A 24,040-nucleotide genomic window follows, 5' to 3' on the forward strand; every position below is an offset into this window, starting at 1 on the left:
GCAGCTGCTCATCACCTTGCTGCCATGATGATGGGCCTATTTCTATGTGGAGGCCTGGAGCTGAAGTCCCATCGACCCAGTGTTAATAAGGCTCTGTCTGCAGCACTTACAAAGTGATGTGGGGGCACGGAATAGGTCAGGAGAATAAACCAAGTGGTAACATTACCAACTCATCCAGAATTGCCCATTGTCTGGGTGGCAAGATCCTAGTGCTCCCCTGAGAAGTGGCGTCACATCCAGTGACAAGCTGGCTCATCCATTACTGTGCCACAAGAAATGTCACACGGAATATACGTCACATCAGACTGTGTCTGGGAATGTATAGAGGAGACCCTCGCTAAGGAATTCCAGGCTGTTACGTGCACTTTAACGGGAGCAGGGCTTTCACAGCTTTCCATAGAAGGAAACTCATTTATTCTGCAGCTCTACCCAAGGAGAAAGGAATTATATGAGAGAAAAAAAGGAACCACAGGCGCTGAAACTATGGGGGTGGGAGGCAGTGGAAACAGCTCTGTACTATAATAAGGGATTGCAGGCCTTGCTAGTCATGACCAGGCCATGACAGGACTGAAAGGGTTAAAATAATAGTGTGGCGTAGACCCTGATACAAAGGAGTACTGTGCCAACAGGTCTGATACTTTCCAGACACTCTGAGCAATAATATAAGAGAACATTAACACTTTACAGAACTTCTTATTGCGCTGCCAGAGTTATCCAGCGGTTTCTATTATACAGCAATACACATACCTACTATGTACTAAGCCGTATCCACCCTCTGCTGACATGTCCCCCTTCCATGGAAAGCAGTAACCTTAGAAGACAGCATCAGAGATCCTCTTACCAGTACTTGTCCGGTGTCCCCGGGGTTCTCCTCTGTCTCCATGTGTTACTGGCTCTCTAGCACCCAGAGGGGCCCCAGTCACACCAGGGGCTGCAGGGCCAGCAGTCTTGGGCCAGTACAGCAGACAGCTTCCTGCCATGGCTGTTCCTGGCACATCTCTGGAGGTGAGGGAGCTGCTTGTCCTGCACTTCAGCTGCTCCTTCCCATCCCACAGCCTGCCAGATGTTACAGGAAGTTTCTGTCTGCTATCTCCTCCAGGGCTGCTGGCTGTGTGTGTCACTCCATAGCCCCCCTGTCCCCACTCCTCCTCATCTCACCCCCTCCTCTCTCTCCTTCTCTCCCCTCACCTCCCTCCCCCAGCACTGCCTTCTCAGGCAATATGGAACCAGCAGCCTTTATTACAGGGGGAGAGCTGCGGGGCTGACTCCTCAGTGAGCTGCTGCTGTTACAGGCAGGAGTCTATCTTCCTGTGTGACACGGGCACAGGGGTTACACTGTAGCAGCGGGGGAGATGGAGGAGGAGCACGGGAGACCGGCACATGCAGCCTGGAATCCAGCACAGCAGGCATTATGGAGGGAGAGCAGCGATGGTCTCTCTCCAGTAATAACATATACCACGGTATACAGTATATGCTGCACAGACAGACAACGGGGCTCAGTGCAGCCAAGAAACGTAAAGATAGATAGATAGATAGATAGATAGATAGATAGATAGATAGATAGATAGATAGATAGATAGATAGATATGCCCTCCAACATTTTACACATAAAAATTTGTAGGAATGAGACAATGGCCCTTTCCCTATATTTTCAATGGAAGTTTGGAGAGGCAAAAATCGGTAAAGACCATAAAAAAAAAGGTACTGTACCTACGAAAAAGATACAGTTGGAGGGTATGGGTATGTATCTATCTATCTATCTATAGCCAAACATCCCAATTTCAGCAGGACAGTCCCGCTTGTGTACCTGCAGGCTGCAGTGTCCAGCAGGCAGGGGAAAGAGTGGGGAGCATTCAATTACTGCTGCTCTGTGGGTAAATACTGAATAGATGCTGTGTGAATGCAGGGAGGAGGTCCTGGTGTTAGTCCAGCTGCTTGGGGAACGCTGGACACTACCCCACAGTGACGATAACAGTGGACATGTGCGAGGCCATGATCCCTCCCACAAGGACCCAAACTGAAAACTGCATGTGTTGGGAGGTGTATATATATATATATATATATATATATATATATATATATATACATAAATTATTTATGTTATACATACAGTACTCAGCAAAAGTTTTAGGCAGGTGTGGGAAAAATGCTACAAAGTAAAATTCTTTCAAAGATAGAATTGATAGTTTATTTTCATCAATTAACAAAATGCAAAGTGAATGAACAGAAGATAAATCTAAAGAAAATCAGTATTTGCTGCGACCAACTTTTGCTTTCCAAACAGCATGAATTCTTCTAGATGCACTTGCACCCAGTTTTTTAAATAAATCGGCAGGGAGGTTGTTCCAAACATTTTGGAGAACTAACCACAGATCTTCTGTGGATGTAGGCTTGCTCAAATCCTTCTGTATCTTCATGTAATCCCAGACAGACTAAATGATGTTGAGATCAGGGCTCTGTGAGGACCATATAATCACTTCCAGGACTCCTTCTTCTTCAGTGTTCTTCTTTACACTGAAGATAGTTCTTGATGACTTTGACTGTATGTTTGAGATTGTTGTCTGAATCAATTTGGAGACAATCAGAAGCCTCCTTGATGGTATTGCATGATGGATAAGTCAAGAGCTATAGACAATTAGCCTTGGATCAGCCCGCTAATTGGCTGCCAAACTTAAAGAACAGGTCGAACAGTAAAAAATTAACCTGTTAAGGTACAAGCGTGAAAAACTGAATAAGGGTTCAGTAGGACTATGCCCAACACTTGGTGTATACCACGGCCAAAGGTCGTGTACCACATTTTCGCAGATGCAAACCAGGCTTGACATTTTCCAGCACCTGTGCAAGCGAATCAGAAGACTACGGTCAACCCTCATATATACCTCCACAACATGAGACCCCTTTAGGGATAAGCACTCGGGCTGGGGCAGCAACTCGAGAAAAAAAAATACACCAGCTGTGGGGGCAGACAAGGAGGTAAAAGGGGAGACAAACCCCAAAGGGAAAATGAGTTGATCTTCAATTTATCCTAAAGTCCAGTGGTTCTCAAACTGTGCCCAGGCATCCTGGGGATACCTCAGGACACTTGCAGTGGTGCCTTGGATTGCTGGTCCAGGACCAATTCAAATTATTTATGGTCAAAACCAGTGCTGGCAGCTGTCAGTCATAAAATGTGGACAAACAGAAGCAAATCTTGTCCCTCACCACATAACTGCACCCTAGGATGACATATTTATTTCTAAATTTGTCAAGAAGCTTTTGTCCTAGGGGTGCCATGAAAACAATTATGACACTCTAGGGCGCTGTGACTCAAAAAAGTTTGGGAAACACTGCTCTAGTCCATTAACGTCTGCCGAGGTCAGCGTACTTCGCAAAGGTTTAACATACATTCTCACAATGTATATATATATATATATATATATATATATATGTGTATATATATACATATATATATATATATATATATATATATATATATATATACACAGGTTGAGTATCCCATATCCAAATATTCCGAAATACGGAATATTCCGAAATACTGACTTTTTTGAGTGAGAGTGAAATAGTGAAACCTTTGTTTTTTGATGGCTCAATGTACACAAACTTTGTTTAATACACAAAGTTATTAAAAATATTGTATTAAATGACCTTCAGGCTGTGTGTATAAAGTGTATATGAAACAAATAAATTGTGTGAATGTACACACACTTTGTTTAATGCACAAAGTTATAAAAAATATTGGCTAAAATTGACTTCAGGCTGTGTGCATAAGGTGCATATGAGACATAAATGCATTCTGTGCTTAGACTTAGGTCCCATCACCATGATATCTCATTATGGTATGCAATTATTCCAAAATACGGAAAAATCCGATATCCAAAATAGCTCTGGTCCCAAGCATTTTGGATAAGGGATACTCAACCTGTATTAGTAACTGCCCCTGGTAGATGTGCAATATTAGTCTATTACTTGTGCAAGTTAGGGTGATACTAAAACCAGATGTCAAGAGCTAGAGACCTAACAGTGACCTATTTACATAGAGATGCACAAGGGAAGTATCACCTACTAAATATAAGGGCTTAGCAGGGGCACTGCTAGGTGACTTATTCTGACCATTTCTCTCACTGTGATACTTTAAATTACTATGGTCCTAAATAGGCAGGCTAACATACGGGTTTACAGACCAGTATATAGGATAGCCCTGGTAATCCCTTTAGGGTTTATTGTCTGTGACTAGAAGCATAATAGGTTATAAATGAACGATGTGACATTCCTCAATACAATGCTGTAAGCTCAGTGTTGGTTTCTGGGTTTTTTTTTTGTGGGGTTTTTTTGGGAGGGGGTTGTTAACAAGTTAAAATACTGGCAATCCTTGTCAGTGCCGTAACTAGACATTTTAGCGCTGTGTGCAAGAAACGGCATCGGCGCCCCCCCCTTAACGCAAACTGGCGGCAGTGCGCGCCGTAGGCGCGTGCCAAAAATATGGGGGCATGGCTTCACGGGAAAGGGGTGTGGCCACAAAGTAATACCAATTCATATAATGGTGCACAGTAGTCTCCATTATTCAAATTACGCCGCACATTACGGCAGACAGCGTCCCCTTTTTTTTTTTTACACATTACGGCAGACAGTGTCCCCCTTTTTTACACATTACGGCAGACAGCGCCCCTTTTTTACACATTACGGCAGACAGCGTCTCCTTTTTACACAGTACGGCAGACAGCGTCCCCTTTTTTACACATTACGGCAGACAGCGTCCCCTTTCTTGCACATTACGGCAGACAGCGTCCCCCTTTTAAACGTTACTGCAGACAGCGTCCCCTTTTTTACACATTACGGCAGCCAGCGTCCCCTTTTTTACACATTACGGCAGACAGTCCCCTTTTTACACATTACGGCAGACAGCGTCTCCTTTTTTACACATTACGGCAGAAAGCGTCCCCCTTTTACACATTATGGCAGGCAGAGTCCCCCTTTCCCCCTTTAACACAGTACGGCAGCCAGTCCCCCTTACACACACACACCCCTCCTACCCTTAGGGTGTAGTGTAGTATAGTGAAGTGTACTGTGGTGTAGTGTAGTGTAATGTACTGTAGTAAAGTGTAGTGTAATATAGTGTAGTATAGTGTAGTGTACTGTAGTGAAGTGTAGTGTAAAATAGTGTAGTGTAGTGTAGTCACTTACGTTTTGTTGCGGGCGGGCGGCGGCGGCTTCACGGGGACACGGGCGGGCGGGTGGCGGCTTCAGCAGCAGGAGTCTGGTGGGCGGCAGCGGCTTCCGTATTGCAGGGGAGGGGGGCCGGACTGCCACTGGGCCATTGAGAAGGCTGCACAGATGCCGCAGCAGCTTGAAAACTTCCTCTGAACTTGAAGCCAGAGGAAGTTGCGGAAAACAGGTGGGTAGCTTCAGCGGGACACGGTTGTGTCCAGGCGGGTGGGCGGCAGCTTCAGAGGGACACGGGCGGGCGGCGCCGCCATCAGCGGGACACAGGCGGCGCCACCTTCAGCATTCTGGGCTCGGAGCTAGCAGGTGTGATGCCCGATGGTGCGCCCTCAGTGCATTTGCGCTGTGGGCAAGGCACCATCGGCAGACACCTAGTTACGGCTCTGATCCTTGTAATCTAGCTGTCCCTATGAAGCACTAAATATACACTTATTACAGAGAGATTGGTTATATCCAGGTTTTACATGTGGAAACTGCAACTAGGTTGACAGCTTTGCAAGACAGCGGGCCGAGGTGGTTGGTTGATTTATCTAACTAGCATTCCTCACTATTGTGATCTGTTTGCTCCACCATTATCCCTACACTGGCTCCATCTCTCCTCCAGATTCCAACGCAAATTACTCCCGTTATCTACAGCTTCATACATATCTAATCTCATCTCTCTTCGCCCACTTATATCTCTCTCTGACCTGCACCTTGCCTCATCTCTGGTATCTGCCTCACAGGTGGCATGGGAATCAAAGGAAGAAATATCGGAAACATTGATGATTGTTTTACAATTGTCGGGGAGGTTGCAATGTTTACTCTTCAGTGATGCTTTTCTTTTGATGTCTTGCTCATATCTTCTGATTAACTTCAGCGAGCAGCCAGTTCCAGCCTACCTCCTTCCTCCCGCCAATTGTGCACACAGGCAGCAGCACACTTGGCACTGTTTGTGTCACCTGGATGCCAGGCAGGAAATATGCCCAGGTTGTGCTCACTCATTTTATAAGTGTGGGTGGGACCTGAGTATGACTATGTTCTAGACTTAAAGTCCTTCTAGTAGGGAATGTAAAACAGAAAATAGAAAGGGGGATTGACCCCCCCCAGGTGTACCCAGCACAAAATTCAGAGATATTTGTTGCGTGCATTTGCAAATACATGGTAAGCCACCATGGCTTCTTGAAACCGGCGGTCCGTACACTGTATGATAACAGTACCCACTCTGGGCCATGTAATTGTCTATTATAAGGCCTCATGATAAAGGCACATACAGAAATACGCCCACATTGAGAACTAGCTTACCTAGGAGCCACCCTTGGGATCTCCAAATAGCACTACAGGAACTAGCATGCCCTTCAAATGATGGTAGGGAATGTAAATAACATCTGGTCCTGAGTCCAGGAACCACAACACCTCTATTTGCACCAGCCCTATGGTAGGTGCATGTCTCCATCCGACCATGGCCTCCTGTGAGCAGCTGTGAGTCTGAAGGCAGAGGAGATGGACCTTTTTTGCCTTCATTACTAGCCACCTCCCAGTACCGCCCCATACCATGACTTATCAGTTCTCCTTCCCTCCTGGCATCCAGAGGGAGGAAGGAGCAGCTGGCTGTGCACTTTATGTATGTGTTGCTATCTGTAATCTTCCCATATCCCACAATGATAACAAATCAAGCGTATATATTTCCTAAAATATGTTTCAAAGTATAAAAATCAATGTTTTCTTAAAGTTAGATGTTCTAAGTCTGTTAGGTTAAATGCCACCAATGTTTTTGTGTCCAATAGAATTATATTCCCCTCCACACCTCACAGTCCCTTCTACTTGTGCCATTGCGCTACTCATGTATGGAAGTACCTACTATGCTCAACTAGACTCTCCCAAATCTATAAACACCCTGAGAACCCCAATTTATCAGAGATTATAGTACTCTCACTCCTCTTGGTCCAGCAGGTCTAGGGATGGCCATCAGAAACAGATAGCTCACAACCATAACCCCTCTTCACCACCTCTCAAATGGTGATTTTTTTTTTTCTTTCCTTCCATGTAAGTGATGCTTAGTTTCCAATGCTTTTCAATGTTTTTACATTATTTGAGAAACACTGACTGGTTTCCCAACACCTTGAATTACTATAACCACCTCCATAATCATAGGGACTGACTGCCCAAGACAAAGTCTGAAAGTTCCTTTTATAAAGGGTGAACAGAATAAATATACTCATATACAGGTTGAGTATCCCTTATCCAAAATGCTTGGGACCAGAAGTATTTTGTATATCGGATTTTTCCGTATTTTGGAATAATTGCATACCATAATGAGATATCATGGTGATGGGACCTAAGTCTAAGCACAGAATGCATTTGTTTCATGTACACCTTATACACACAGCCTGAAGGTCATAATAACTTTGTGTATTAAACAAAGTTTGTGTACATTGAGCCATAAGAAAACAAAGGATTCACTATCTCACTCTCACTCAAAATGTTCCGTATTTCAGAATATTTGGATATGGGATACTCAACCTGTATCAGAAGAGAGAATGAACAGGCACAAAGCAATCTGCTTGCCCACACACAGTGAGGACACTTTTCCCTAGCAAGGGAGGGCAGCTTGTACCTCAGCACGCTGCATAAGAGAGAATATTGGAGGGAATAGCACGTCTCCCAGCCGTCCTGATTTACATGGCACACCCCTACCCTGAATTAAAGGATTGGAATGTTGGGAGAAGCATTAAGAAAAGTATTAAAGCCATCTGTACAAATGTTAGTGTCTTTGTAAATAAATTCCTAGAACGGATTGTGCTGCAACTATTGATGCTCTGGATATTGTGGCGTCGTGATGTAATAATAAACAGAACTGTGTATAGCCATACCCAGATATACTTTTTTTAGTTTGGGCAGAGTGGTTGGCCTTGCATGGACATAAAGTAGATGGAGATAAAGTCCCAATAAATTGGCTTCTAACTCATTTATCAAACCCAGGCAGTAACATGGCAGTTAGGTGTTGATTGGCTGGGTCTTTATCGCAGCGTCTGTGCAAAAATATGCAAATGCCACAGCTGCCGGGATTTCCCACTGAAGACTTTGTACAAAGACACAGACATCAGACCATACTGGCCGATCAGTGACCTTCTGAATAACCATACAGCCGCACAGCATGGACACAGGAAGTAAGACACAAGACACCTGGTAACTACATACAGGATCAGTAGCTAGCTGTGACACGCCTCCGAAATGGTTGCAACACGCCTTCGTTTGATTCACCACTCCTGCTACCTCTCACAAACCCTCTCTGACTCTCAACCACTTTGCAAATATATCCTCACTGCGGGTGTGGTATGTTAGGTAGATTAGATGTAGGTCAACAGTGTCTAGGTCGACCACAATTGGTCGACAGTAAGTAGGTCGACATGGTTTCTAGGTTGACAGAGATTCTAGATTGACATGTACTAAGTCGACATGAGAAAAGGTCGACATGAGTTTTTTTTGTTTTTTTGTGTCGTTTTCTCTGTACAGTGACTGGGAACCCCAATTAGTGCACCATGTCTCCTTGCATGGCTCGCTTCGGGCAAGGTGCCTCGCTCCTCTACTGCTGCGCTCGGCACAGGTTACCGTTCCCAATTGTAGTCCACGTGGATCGTAACTTTAAAAAAATGGAGAGAAAAAAAAAGTGAAAAACTCATGTCGACCTAGAGTCCCTGTTGACCTAGAAACCATTGCGACCTACTTACTGTCGACCTAGACAGTGTCGACCTACTTACTGTCGACCTAAAGACCTCACTGCATCCGCCTTCTCATACCATCACAGCACATGCACAGCGCAACAACACCTCCCCACTGCATACATCATTGACATTGCGCCATCTCTGAATCAGGCCCAACCAGTGCTAGAGTAGCAATTTATAAATCAGTCGACTGCCACTGTGATAAGAATAGTGAATAACGCCAATGTTCTTTTCTTTCTTAAATAACAAAAATGAGCAGTAATAAAAGACACAGTTTGCCACAATTAATTGGAGATTAATAAAGCTCTAACACAGCGGTGGGCAATTATTTCAGCTGGGGGGCCGCTTAACACTTCCAGCGAATATTCGAGGGCCACATACAAAATATCTTGTATATACAATATCTATCACAAAAATGCTGTTAGATTTTGATTAAAAAATATTTTATTATACGAAGCAAACAGAATAAGAAAATGAACACTGATACAATATAGAACACAGTAAATGTCTAGGTAGGAGTAAAAGGAACATAAATGGAGGAAGAGGAGGAGAAGACAGAAAGAAGACAGAAAACAAGAGAGAGAAAAAATAACAAACACTCAAGCCTTCGTACAATCAAGTGGAGTGTTCGTTTAAAAAAAAAAAAAAACTAACAATCAAAGGTGGAATTAACAATTACATAAAAGAGTCAGTGAGATGATTGAAACCTCTGATGCGCATTAACCAGAGAAGCGAAGTCAGGCATCATCTCTGTTGTCGCAATCCGAAGCACAGCTGCAAGGTGCTCATCCTTCATGGAAGATCTGTGTTTTGACTTGTTAAATTTCATCACAGAAAATGCCTGCTCGCATATGTAGGTTGAACCAAATAGCACAAGCATCTTCCGCGCATGAGCCTTGATCTTTGGAAAGTTTTGACCATTGAGAGAGGCATAAAACCGTGGAAGAGGTTCTGATTTGAATTGCTCTTTAAGCAAAGCATCACACTGCAGGTCAATAAGCTCAAGTTGAAGATCACAAGGAGCATTGTCGACATCAAATGTGAAAGGTGAGGAGACCAAAGATAAATCTTTTTCTATTGTTTTGAAATCATTGAATCTCCGTGAAAACTCCCCATGTAAATCGAGTACTGATGATGCATATTTTTCCAGATTTTCATCTGAAACAGCAAAGTGCAGAAATGAGTGAACTGCTTGTTCCTTAAATGACGGGAGAAAAGCAGCAATTTGGTCATAAATGACTTCACGCTGAAATGCAGATCATGAGCAAAAAGCCCCTTCCCTTGCAATCTTAGATTTAATTCATTCATGTGGCCCATAACATCAGCAGCAAATGCGAAATCAGATAGCCAATCCTTATTTTTCAGCTGGGGAAAATCGGGTTCTTTTCCTTTCATGTTTAGAAACACCCCAATCTGCTCTCTCAGCTCCCACACTCTTTTCAAAACATTCCCCAAGCTAAGCCATCTCACATTGGTATGATACAGGATATCTGTGTGCTCAGCATCAGTCTCCTCTAGCAGAGCTACAAATTGTCTGTGATTTAATCCTCTTGCGCGAATGTAGTTGACCACTTTTGTAACTGTGTCCACAACGTTGCTTAATTTTAAAACACTTTTACAAAGGACCTCTTGATGTATGATGCAATGTAGAAAGACAATTTTGAGTTCTGGATTCTTTTCACTGACTTGGTATTGAATTCTTTTTAGCAATCCAATATTTTTTCCTGTTAGATTGGGGCTTCCGTCAGTTGTCACACCAGCCAATTTTTCCCACTCCACTCCAAGTTTGGATACACACTGATTTACAGCCTCCAATAAATCCTTTCCAGTTGTTGTATCTTTCATGGACTGCATTGATGCCAGTTCTTCTGTAATATCAAAATTTTCATTGATACCTCGAATGAAGATCATCAACTGGGCTGTGTCTTTGACATCACAACTTTCATCCAGTGCTAACGCAAAATATGACATATTGTTGACTTTCTTTTTTAATTGCAGTTCCATATTCTCGGATATGTCCTCGATGCGCCTCACAACAGTTCGCCGTGACAAGCTAATATTTTCAAACATTTTTTTCTTGTCTGGGCACAATATTGCAGCAGAGTCAACCATACATTCCTTTATAAATTCTCCTTCGGTGAACGGCTTACTGTTCTTGGCGATTTTGTGTGCTATTAAATAGCTCACCTTTGTAATTCCATCCTGTGCAGATGACAATTTTGTGAAAAATGTTTGCTCTTTTTGGATTCGAGCAATCATCTCATTGGCTTTCTCCAATTTGTCTTCAGCAGATAAATTTTTATACTTCAAAGCATGCTTTGTCTCGAAATGGCGATTTAAATTATATTCTTTGAATACTGCCACGGATTCCTTACAAACTAAGCACACTGCTTTTTCACCAACAAGGAAAAAAATATATTTAGGAGTCCATTCTTTGTTGAATTTTCTGCATTCACCGTCTATCTTTCTTTTCTTTGTGAAACTCATTTCTTAGTCTGTTGATTTTAAATCAAAATCAAAATTTAGGCAATAAATATAAACAAGACTCACACAGTGGTGCGCATTACTGACATCTGTATGATGTTTTTATGTTCTCCGATGTTTGTATGGCTTTCCTCCCACACCACAAAAATATACTGGGAGGTGTTGCGGAATTCATACTGTAAGCGTCAAAAGGGAGGGGACTGATATGAATGACAAATATTTGTAGGAGTAAGTCCTGGGCTGCGCAGAGACTGCACAAAGTAGATTTTTGCAGCTCTTCGTACACATACGATCGCACACTTGCATAGGCGAATTTACACTCCCCCTGGGGGCGGCGACTACCCGAACGCAGGACAGCAAAATTAGCAGCACAGTGATCAAGTCTGCATCAGCCCTTTAATCAGCAGTTGCAGCAAAATGCATATGCAACCAACTCAAAATAAAACCCGTTATAGGGCCCAAGTCAGACACGATCACTGCTGTGCATTTTTGCACAGCAGATGATCGGCTTTGAACTGTGCATACACTGCAATGTGCAGGCACGTCAGTCTGCAGCGCCGGGATGGTGCGAACAAAGCAATCGCACAGGCGATCGCAAGCCGATTGACAGGAAGAGGACGTTTGTGGATGGCAATTGACCGTTTTAGAGGAGTGTCCGGAAAAACGAAGGAGGCACCAGGCATTTCGAGGGAGGGTTTCTGACGTCAGCTCCGGCCCCGATCATCGCAGCGGTTGAGTAAGTCCTGGGCTGCGCAGAGACTGAACAAATTTCTGTTTGTGCAGCTCTCTTGCACATGCGATCGCAACCCCGGCACAGCGATTACCCCCTCCCCCTGATCGCAGCAGTGCAAAAATCGCCTGCTAGCGATCAGGTCTGAATAAGGCCCATAGTTATGTATATAACTATAAAAACATAGTACATATAACTATAAAAACACACACACCACAATACAATATACAATACATACATAGTACATACATACATACATAGTAGAATACATCGTTTTTTTTACAGGCACAATACATATGTCCAATAAACACAGTAATCCAGTAATAAAAAAAAAAAAAACACGGGGCTGAGTAATGCTGCAGCCTCAACACCCCCCCCCCCCCCCCCCCACCACCACTCCTGGACCCATATAGCAGTCTATCTTCCCCTCTCTCCTAAACCTATATGGCAGTCCCTACCCCCCTTTCCCCACCCTCCCCTAAACCTATATAGCAGTCCTTACCCCCCCCACCCCCACTCCCCTAAACCCATACAACCATTTTTAACTCCCCTCCCCATAACATATAGGGCAGCTTTATCCAGGGGGTTTACCTATTTTACCCCACTGTCAGTGGTGATCCGCGCTGCTGCTGCTGATCGTACTTCTCCCCGCTGGCCGCCGCCGTTTCTTCTCCCCGCTGGCCGCCGCCGTTTCTTCTCCCCACTGGCCGCTTCGTTCAGCTCTTCAGTGCCTGCCCAGCGTCGCCCCCCGTGACGCCTAGCGCATGAGATAGAGGAAATCCCGGTCAGCTGACCATGTGACGTGACCGGGATTTCCTCAGCGGCGCCGCGTCTGCGAGCATTGCAATGACAAGCGGCCTGTCGGGCCGCTTGTCATTGCACTCTGGTGGGGCACAGCGGGCCAGGCAGGATCGGTCCGCGGGCCGCATCCGGCCCGCGGGCCGCATGTTGCCCACCCCTACTCTAACAGATGTTCTTGGTGACATAAAGGTGTAGCCGGTCACAATACCTCCCCCTACTTCCCGCACCCTCACAATCCTGAAGGTCGGCATGCGACCAACAGGGACTATTCCCACTCATGGGTGTCCACGACATCCATAGAGTGTGAATAGAACCCTCGTCGACCCGTCGGGATACCGACGCCGGTCACGCATACCACACCCAAATAACCTTACAGAGGGGTTCCCAAACACAGTCCTCAAGGCACACTAACAGACCAGGTTGCAACTCTAGCCATACTTCAGCACAGGTGGCTTAATTAGCACCAGTTATACTCAAGCATAGAGATTACTAATACCTGCACTGTTAGTATGCCTTGAGGACAGAGGTTGGGAATGCCTGCCCTCAGAAACGTGACTCGCATTAAGAGGCTCATGCACAGCTGGTACAATCGTCTGAAAGAAGTTTGATTAAAATAATAGTGGATGGATATATTATTCACGTTGTAGTGTATTTTACTAGAGTTACAACGTAGGGGTTCCCTGTATTATTTATGTTGAACAGATTGAAAGCATTTCACAGTGCTTTCTTACACCTTACTTCGCAGGTTTATTAAACTGTTGTAAATTGTGTATGTTTCAAGGAATAGGTGTGGTCCTTTTTTAATGAACCAGCTGCTTGATAGGTGTATTAGGGAGCGCACGTTTAGAACACAAATCTCTTGGCTATTTACTGGGGAGAGCTCATGTTCAGCAAATCTGACTCACTCAAGATCAAATCTGTATTAATATAAAGATTGTGCAAATAACAGCAACTAAATGGTGCATAGTCTAAATCGCGTAATGTACTGCGGAAACACTAAAGTATCTAGCTGTTCATTGGAGCAGAGAAAGGAGAGGGATGATAATATAATGTACTGGAGAGAAGCATTCTTCAGAGGAAGAGGCAGCTGGCCTGCAGGACAGGTCTTACAAAGGTAAATAATAAAATTCCTATAAAGGTAAAATTCACACCGGTGATCCAGTGAGGATAAGGTGGGTTCCGATTTTTTTACTTAGGGAGCACGAGCAGCTGTAGAGCCAAAGGATTTTAAGGATTCCTGCTGGCAGAGCCGGCCCTAACCAATATGATGCCCTAGGCAAGATTTTGGTTGGTGCCCCCTTGCACAGACGCTAGTTCCACCTCTGACCCTGTACCTCTTTCCCAGCACCATCGCCCCTCACCCATAGCAGTCCTCATTTTGGTGCTCCTACCCCCTATACTGTATTTTAAATAGGAACAGTGTGCACATTTGGTGTGCAGCCCAAACGGTGCGTGTTCTTCCTGGGAAGGGGCATGGCCACACAATAATACCCCCAGTTGAAATTACACCACACAGTACTGCAACTTTATTCACATTGTATCATGCAATAGTGTCTATTATTCACGTTACATCACATAGTAGTACCACGTTACTCCTCACAGTAGTGCCCCTTATTCACATTACACCACACCATATTGCAGTCACACACAGAATATAGGCATGCTGCATATCATTTTAATCAGTAGAAGTTGCTTGTGCCCCTAGGCATTTGCCTAGTTTGCCTATGCCTAGGGACGGCTCTGCCTGCTGGTGGACATCCCTGTGGAGTTTAGGGAGTGAATGGGGTCTACCTACCCCCAAGTGTCACCCTATATATTGCTATATAGCCGCAGAGTCAGTCACACCCCTGAAACTGTTTTAGGAGTTGGCAGGGCAGGCTAACAACCCAGGATGTGATCAGCCTCAGATTTTCATGAGGCTTGTGCAGTTCAGCCTTGGCGGAGCGCAGGCCGAGCATAATACTTGGAAATAATCAGAGATCACATGCTACAGCTCAGAGGCGGATTTAGACCTCATGGGGGCCTAAGCGAAATACCGATTTGGGGCCCCCCTACCTCAAACAATCCATAGCACTATATTTTTGTTCTGACTTATGCCCCCTTACATTACAGATTGAGTTACGTCTGTGCCTGGGCCTATCACCGCGTCTGGGGTGCGCACGTGTCCGTGACACGCACGCGCCCCATTCATTAGAATGAGAGCGTCTGTGTGCACTCCCGGCGGGGCTAAGCAGCGACCAATCAGACAGAGAGTGCCCCGGCGAGCGCCCAAAAAATGGGTGTGGTCAATTAAAATGGGATGTGATACACAGACATATGCCCCCAATAGTGCAGTGCCAGATCCACAATTGCCCCCACAGTGCCAGATCCACAATTGCCCCCACAGTGCCAGGTATACAAATGCCCCCACAGTGCCAGGTATACAAATGCCCCCACAGTGCAAGATCCACAATTGCCCCCCACAGTGCCAGATCCACAATTGCCCCCACAGTGCCAGGTATACAAATGCCCCCACAGTGCAAGATCCACAAATGCCCCCACAGTGCCAGATCCACAATTGCCCCCACAGTGTCAGGTAATACCTGACACTGTGGGGGCAATTGTGGATCTGGCACTGTGGGGGCAATTGTATACCTGACAGGTATACATATGCCCCCACAGTGCCAGGTATACAAATGCCCCCACTGTGCCAGGTAAACAATTGCCCCCACAGTGCCAGGTATACAAATACCCCACAGTGCCAGCCAATTGCCCCCACAGTGCCAGGTATACAAATGCCCCACACTGCCAGCCAATTGCCCCCACAGTGCCAGGTATACAAATGCCCCACAGTGCCAGCCAATTGCCCCCACAGTGCCATGTATACAAATGCCCCACAGTGCCAGCCAATTGCCTCCACAGTGCCAGGTACACAAATGCCCCACAGTGCCAGCCAATTGCCCCCACCGTGCCAGGTATACAAATGCCCCACAGTGCCAGCCAATTGCCCCCACAGTGCCAGGTATAGAAATACCCCCACAGCAGTGCTGCAGCTACTTACTGCTGCTGCTGCTGGGGCTGAAGCTGCTCAGAACGCGGGCGCGCGGCTATGTCTGGCGGCGTGTAGGGACTTCAAACTAGCCGCCGGTTCGTGAGCCAATCAGAGCTCGCGAACTGGCGGCTCCTGACTGGCTGCCGGTACGCGAGCTCCGATTGGCTCACGAACCGGCGGCTGTTTGAAGTCCCTACACGCCGCCAAACTTAGTCGCGCGCCCGCGTTCTCCTCTCCTGATAGCTGAGACACGCTGCCGCCGGACTGAGCGGCAGCGTGTCGAAGTGACACAAGCGAGGGGCCCGCCTCAGGCCCCTTGCGGCCCGCCGGGCCCTAGGCAACCGCTTAGGTTGCCTAGCGGCAAATCCGCCACTGCTACAGCTTTTAGGGGCTGGGTGAAAGGTACTTGTTCTAATGCCAAGATGTCCGAACAAGGCTGCCTGTGCTGGGCTGTTTTATCTCTTCACGACTGAACAGCATAATCTGTTTGCTGGTATACAATGGCAATGGTAGGTGGCAACACACCGTATCAACATGTTGAAAGCATACTATTTGCGTTTGGAGTAAGTAGCCATGGGAGAGGGAGCATCTGAAGTCTGTTCTACACAGTAGGAAGCTAGGGTGGATTCAACATGTGGGATCTTATGACAATAGTCTCTTTGGTAACCCACTTACCAGGTCTCACCAGACGTAAAGGAGCATATGTACAGGTCGGTATCTAGTCATCTCTCAGTCCATGGGCATCATCCAGTATAATGCTCTCCCAGGAGAACAAGAGAATGTAGTATTATATAGACTTCCCACTGTTGAATGATGTAACCATGTCGGACACGTATCCTCTGCACCTGTCAGGAATCTGCATTCTTCATCGCATCACTTACTGTGGAACTACAGGTTCCAGCAGTTCCAGTTCCAGTTTTCAGTCTACTGCAGCCTGGAGTACACAGTGCTTCTAGTTAACAGCATTTACTCCCGGTGCACTACTGAGCCCAGCCAGCAATCAGCAGTGCACTGCAGAATTACTCTCCTGATGAATCATTAGCTTCAGCTAACTCACAGCTGATCTAAACACCCAATCCAGCGGGGTGTGTTCTCACAGAGATGTAACATCCAATCATCACAGACCAAGGGGTATAAACTCCAGTTCCTGGCTCAGTCTCATGGCCTTGGACAACACGTCACATCCTGTGAACAGGCGGCTCCTGTATGGATGGTGATATTATACAACTTTCCTGCCTGAACGACCGGCTTGCCTGGTCTGGGGCAGGGGCCTTTTGGGGTCTTCCCCTTGCGGGGAGCCCCTGGCTTTGAGTGGTGATCGCACACCGGTGCACACTTCTGCATTAGTACCTTGGGTACATCTTCCCTGATTGGAAATGTCTGGCGTAAAGAATACTATCCGTTTGGAGTTGGAAAAGGATTCATCGCAGAATGATCTGAAATTTGTCTTCCATGAGATACTGGAGAAGCTAGGGAAAGTGACTCTGAGTGACCTTTATTGTATTCAAGACTTCCCTAAACAAGGTATTTATGACGTGACATTTCATTCAAATGGCTTCTGCCTCAATGTGTATGAGGTTTTGAGGGGCAAGGAACATGAGCCTGCAATGAGGTTGGTGAGAATGAAACCTCTTTTTGCCCTTGAAGAAATTTCAATTACTGTTCATGTTTATAACCCATACACAGAGGTGAGCTTGTTAAAAGCCTTCCTACTGCAATCCTGTTCTAATGTGCGGGGTGGAGTAAAACAAAAAAATGCCCTGGGAATTTTCAATGGCAAAATACGGTTCTGGGTGAGACTAAAACCTGACCCAGATAATGTGGGTGGTACTAAGCATCCCCCTGCTAGTTTCTGCATTGGTGGTAATAGGGGATTCTTGTACTATTTTGGACAGCCAAGCTTCTGCAGACTGTGCTTTATGTATGGACACACTAAGGAGGAATGTTCCACAGGCAAAGTTTGTAGGAATTGCAAGCAAAAAGATCATGAGGCTGGCAATTGCCCAATGGCAAAAAGCTGTGATATCTGTGGAGAGGTAGGACACAGTGTCCGAAACTGTCCTGCTGCTAAAGTCAGTATGCGAAGGCAAATGTTTAAAGAGCTTGATGCTGAGATGAGAGCAAAAAACTTTGCAGATCGTGGGGTTAATATACAACAGTCTGTGCCTGGTGGGAATTCCACTAGTGAAGAGCAGGCTAAGTCTGGACCCAGTGCTGATAACGAGGAACAGCTTGTTCGGTCTGATGAGCCTGCATGTGTGGCTGCAGATGAGGGACAGCAAGAGGAGTTTGCTGATGTAATGGAGGATGTGGTGGAAGCATCAAGTGACTGTGTGGAGAGTCCAGCTCTTAGTCTGGTAATAGATGACTGTCAGAGTCCTGTACCATCGGTGGACTCTACTAGAGTGGAGGAGTTCAGCAGTGGGCCTGAGGGGTCTGGCTCAGTAGCTAGGAAAGCTGAACAACAGGTGCGCAGAGCTAAGAAGCCACGGATGGAGAATACAACAGGACATAATACTGAAGGTATAGAAGATGTGTCCTCTGCTGAGGAGGATGGCGATAGATCACAAGAGGCATCGGCTTATTTTTTAGATGGGGGAAATGTTATCCCAAATGTAAAGAAGTGTGCCTCTTACAAGGGGCCGCAAGGTATAGGGTGAGGAGGACTGCAAAGCTGTTGAGGAAGAACTGCTTTAGATCTCAGCTAAAGAGATGGTGGTCAAAAATAGCAATTTTTTGTGCTGTACCTTGGGCTGCTTAATTAGTTCCCTGATGTTTTTTAGGGTGAACTTCTGTTTACGTGCTGTGATGCTAACAGTGCATAGTGGATGTCTAATGTTTTTGTTTTACAAAGTTTATTATTATTTTTTTGTTTGTTTGTTTTATTTTGTTTCAAATGTTTAATTTAAAAATATTCTCGCTGAATGTGAGATTAATCACAAGTAAAGCCAGAAGATCGGCAGTATTAGAATGTGGCAGCAAGAAATGCTGATATTATTTGTTTGCAGGAATGTGGATTGTCTCATATACCGGAAAAAGAGGAATGGGGCTATGGGGAGGCTATATGGTCTGGTTCTAGCTGTAACAGGAATGCAGGGGTGGGTATTTTGTTTAAAAATAAAGAAATTAATATAGAAAGTTATTTGGTGATAGAGGGGAGAGCTATCTCTGTAAGTGCTAAATATAGAGGCTGGAGATTTAGGGTGTTTTGTGTTTATGCTCCAGCAGAGAAGAAAGAGAGGAAATGTTTTTTTGAAAAATTAAAGTTTTTTTTGTCTGGAAGAATTCCTACATTGCTTGTAGGTGATATGAATTGTATTCTAGAGAAGGAAGGTAGGAGTGGGAGAGGGGAAGTATTGGTTGATATTACTGGGAAAATCCTGAAGGATATTATTCTGGATTTTGGTTTTGTTGATATTGCAGAGACAAGTATGGGTAAGCCTGTCCCAAATACCTTTTTTGCGGACAGAGGAGGGGTAATGTCTCGTATAGACTATTTACTATGTTCTAAAGATGTGATGTTTGGAGAGTTTGTACAGGAGAAAGTGCCTTTTACAGATCATGTTTCTTTATGTTGCAATGTTTGTTGTGAGTCTAGTACAATATATGGGAAAGGATTGTGGAGACTAAATGTTAAGCTTTTAGAAGATGAGGTGTTATTCAAAGATTTCTGTAAGAAATATAGTTTCTGGCAAAGTAGGAAAAATGAGTTTGTCAATATATTGGAATGGTGGGACTGGGTTAAGAAGTTCTATCAGAGAGCAGGATATAGGAAAGCTGTGAGAGAGGAATAAGTATCAGCTGTGGAATAGCAGGCTTAGTTTTCTTTATAAATTAAGAGAGGAAGGTGTGGATGTGAATGACGATATTATTAAAGCAAGATCTGAGGTTAGTAAATGTTTGAATAATAGAGGTAAAGAAATTATTTTTAGGTCTAGGGTGGAGGTATTAGAGGAAAATGAAAGATGTACAAGGTTTTTTTTCAAAAAAAGCTTGAAAAATAAGCATGTGATAAAGTATGTGTTAGATAAAGATGGAGAGGAAGTGAGTGGTGAAAGAATGATGGATGTGATTACAGAATTTTATGAAAAGTTGTATGATAGGAAGGAAGTAGATAGTGATATGGAAGAAGAAGTATTGTGTGGTTTGTCTGAGAGAGTGTATGAGGGAAATTTGCCGGTTTTGATGGATAAGGTAACAGGTGATGAAGTGAAAAGAGCTGTGGATAGTGCTAAAAGGAATAAAACTCCAGGTATGGATGGGTTGCCGATTGAGTTTTAGAGTTGTTTTTGGGATGTCATAGGGAAGGATGTGTGTGATTTGTGTGCTTTTATGTTTGGAAATGCAAGATTATGTGATAGTATGAAAGAAGGTATTGTGGTGTTAGTGCATAAAAAAGGTGATAGGGGCTTGTTAGAAAATTGGAGACCTATTACGCTTTTAAATTCAGATTATAAAATTCTGGCAAAAATATTGGCAAATAGGATGCGGGATGTGGTGGATCAGGTGGTGGGTGATGATCAAGTGTGTGGTGTGCCTGGTAGAAGGATAACAGATAATTTGATTTTGCTGAGAGATGTGTTGGGTGACTGCAGAGAAAGGAAGAGAGTGTATGTTATTGGCTTTAGATTTTGAAAAAGCGTATGACCGCGTGTCTCACAATTTTATGTTTAAAGTATTGGTACGTATGGGGTTCCCGGTGGAATTTGTAAGATGTGTGAGAGGGTTATATGATTCTGTTGTGAGTAAGTTTTTGGTGAATGGGAATATAAGTAAGAATGTAGTGATTAGGTCAGGAGTACGACAAGGATGTCCATTGTCAGCTATTTTGTTTATTTGTGTTATTGAACCATTATTGCAGATGATTAGGAGAGATAAAGTTGTAGGGGGGGTGTTGGTACCAGGTAGTGGAGGTAGGATGGTGAAAGTATTGGGGTATATGGATGATGTTGCGGTTGTGAGTAAGAGTGTTGCAGAATTGAGAAGAGTTAAATTACTGGTTAGTTTCTTTTGCAGTGCTTCTGCATTTAAAGTTAATTGGTGTAAAACAAAATTGAAGTGCTTTGGGGATGAAAGTTGCAGTGTGGAAGGGATTATGAGCGTGAGTGAAGGGATTAAAATATTAGGTGTGGTGTTTGAGGATGATTTGAAAGGGAGAGTGAGTTGGGAAGAATGTAGTAAGAGGGTACAGAAGAAGGTGGATTTTTGGAAGATGAGACAGATGACAGTGTTTGGGAAAGTGTTGGTGATTAAAAGTGTGGTGTTACCTATTTTATTGTTTCTGGCATGTGTTTTTCCTCCGTCTGTGCTGGAGATCAAGAAAATAAACAGAGTTCTTTTCATGTTTGTTTGGGGTGGGAAGATGGAACGTTTGAAACGTGAAGTGTTGATAAAGGCAAGAGAGAAGGGTGGGTTGGATTTCCCTGATATTGAAATCTTTTTGTATGTTAATTATATTCGTGTTATAGTAGAGTTAATGGGGAAGGGGAGTAAAACTGCCTGTATGGTGAGATATATGGCTGGGTGGACTTGGTATGGTTTAGGGTGGATCAAAAGGGACCTGAAGGTACCTGTGGCGTTTAGAAGTCCGTGGTGGTACAATGTAATTGAAGTTTTCATTAAAAAGAAAGATCTTTTGAATATTTCTTTAAGTGGGTTTAAAGACAGAAAGAAGGTTATGAAAGTTATAAAAGATAGAGAGATAGTTTGTAATATCAATTATATGCGCTCAAGTGAAGCTGTGATTATATGGAAGAGGCTATGTTCGTATGGCATGTCAAATACACAAAAGGAGATTGTATGGTTGTGTATGCATGAGGGGTTGCCAGTGAGAGTGTTTATGAAAAAAAGAGACTTGGTAGCTTCAGATGTCTGTCCGAGAGACAATTGTTATAATACTGAAACAGTGATGCATGTAATGTGGAATTGTGGTTTTGCAAATGATGTATGGAAGTGTTTGGGTGGCTTGTGTAGAGAGATTACTGGTGTTAGGTATATTGGATGGAAGGTGGCATTATTTGGTATGGGAGCATGTGATAGAGGAAAAGAGAGACTTTTGTGTTTGATCATGAGCTGTGTGATGGAAGTTTTGTGGAATGCAAGGAATCTGTGTGTGTTTAGGAGTGAGTGCTGGTCTGTGAATGAGTGTGTTAGAATGGTATTGGGTAAGTTATATGTCTATTATCTGAGAGATAGGAAAGGAAGAAAAGAGCTTGATGCTGAGGGAGTTTGGAAAGTTAAAAAATGGAGGCATGTGGTTAGATATGTTAACGAAGATTGATAGCCTAATAGTGTGGGTATGTGTTAAGTTGTATATTGTTTTTTGATTATGAACAGGTGTTTTTTTTTTTTTGTTAATATTAATTGTTGTTTTTAAAAAAAATCCATGCTGATGTTTTGTTTACTGTCTAAATCTGCATTGTAGATGACTATGTTTACTAACCTAAATGGTTTAATAAAAAAAAAAAGTCTCCTGTCTTCAGTCCTCTGTCTGCAGAGATTCCCCAGTGTATTGGACCTGTGGAACTACAGGTTCCAGCAGTTCCAGTCTGCAATCCCCTGTTTCCAGCGATCTCCTATTTCTGGCATTTCCAAGTTGTTTCCCTGTTCCAGTGTTCCTGTGGAACTACAAGTACCAGCATCCATTCCAGCTTTCCTATGAGTCACATTCAGTGTACAAGTTCTCCTGGTTCCTGTTTCCAGTGGTTTCCTTGTTGTTATTCTTCAGTCTTTAGTTTGCTATGAACTCCAGCCACAGTTTGCCACAACAACTTGCAGTAAGAGACTTTCTTCAGGTGTTCTTCCATTACTCAGCCTGTGCACCTGATTACCAGCATCTAGCATTGTGCATTGCATTCAGCACTTAACTACTTGCTGTGTTAGAGCTGTCTCCTGCTAGGGCCTTGCTTGGCTTAAAGACGTGTGCTTCTACAGAGACTGTGTGCTTTGATTGCTATTTGTTATATATCGGAGTTTTGTTTGCTGCATCTGATTTCATTATTGCCTTATTTATATCAAGTTACAAGTTCATCTTCATTGCTCATTTGTTACCAGTGACTTTTGAAATATTTATTTATCGTATTAAGTTATTATTCATTGTTCCTGTCATCCGTTATCCCTGTGTGATAATAAATATCAAAGCGCACATGCGCGGAACTTTGTCAGTCTTCCCGTTTCCTCTATCACTCCTACACTGACCCACTAGTGCCCCCTCCGGGGACAGACAAAGTTACAGAATCCTGACAGCACCATACTGATGCATTGTAATATGAATTGGCTAAAAGCAATGTTTGTCTCCACACTTCCCTTGAGAAAGATGTATTGCCAGATACCACTGACCCCGGAGTCATAAGGACAACCAGCATTCATTACCAACTGTAAAACGCAACTGAAGGTTGCGCTATAATCAGTTAATGTTAATAAATAGCGTCTGGGAAGAACACAGCAGCCTGGTCAAATGAATGCTAAAAGAGTTTGAAGTCTTTGCTCAGACTTACTGGGATAATAATGCCTTGTTTAGGAAGACCTGGGGATACCTACAACATGTTGCGTAGGGTTTTGGGAAGTTTGGGTCGGTATACAAGTGCCAAACTGGGACGCCAGAGGGGCTGCCAGGTATTACCAATGATTTGTCCCTGACTTTAGCACTAAAGCATAAAAAGAGAGGATTTCTCTTAGTCCCTGTCCCATTGGAGCCTAAACTCTAATCCCCCTCCCTCACTTGCTTTCAGGAGACCGCAATAGAAAACCCAAGACAAGTCTATAAAAGCCAATCCTGTGACAGGACTGCAAAGTAGGTCCTCCTTTCATAGTGACCATTACATAAACCTGTATCACACGTACCTATATAAGAAAGAGTCCATGCCATTAATCTGGGCAAAGATACTGATAAGCCTAGCTAATTCTGGTCTATATTATCCAGCATTATCCCACCTTGGCTGTATCCCACTTGGCAGCGATATAAAAGGTAAAAAGATGCCAGAGAAAGCCTTACTAAAGCCACAGTAGGGAATGGAATCTAGAAGATTGTGCTGTGGGCCTTCTATTAAAGTGAAGGCTAGCTTCACTATC

The 24,040-nt window shown here is 44.1% G+C and overlaps 2 protein-coding genes across 3 annotated transcripts in view; one reads left to right on the top strand and one right to left on the bottom strand.

Moving 5' to 3' along the window:
* The window catches only part of KIAA1614 (KIAA1614 ortholog), a 49,495-nt gene extending 32,544 nt beyond the window's left edge, over positions 1–16,951 (bottom strand). Inside the window, exon 1 of one of the 2 annotated variants that reach the window (XM_063939793.1) lies at positions 16,646–16,951. The gene's annotated coding sequence lies outside the window, so the exon portion shown is untranslated. Of the gene's footprint in view, positions 1–841; positions 1,146–16,645 lie in introns of those variants that run through there. The other variant, XM_063939792.1, reaches the window with a different exon arrangement.
* The window catches only part of STX6 (syntaxin 6), a 140,471-nt gene extending 117,825 nt beyond the window's left edge, over positions 1–22,646 (top strand). Inside the window, exon 8 of the mRNA XM_063939794.1 lies at positions 22,453–22,646. Within this exon, the coding sequence (XP_063795864.1) occupies positions 22,453–22,631 (179 nt within the window). The 3' untranslated portion in view covers positions 22,632–22,646. The remainder of the gene's footprint in view (positions 1–22,452) is intronic.
* The last annotated feature ends 1,394 nt before the right edge of the window (positions 22,647–24,040 follow it).

This window comes from Pseudophryne corroboree, chromosome 9, assembly GCF_028390025.1.
Source record: "Pseudophryne corroboree isolate aPseCor3 chromosome 9, aPseCor3.hap2, whole genome shotgun sequence".
Taxonomy (NCBI): domain Eukaryota; kingdom Metazoa; phylum Chordata; class Amphibia; order Anura; family Myobatrachidae; genus Pseudophryne; species Pseudophryne corroboree.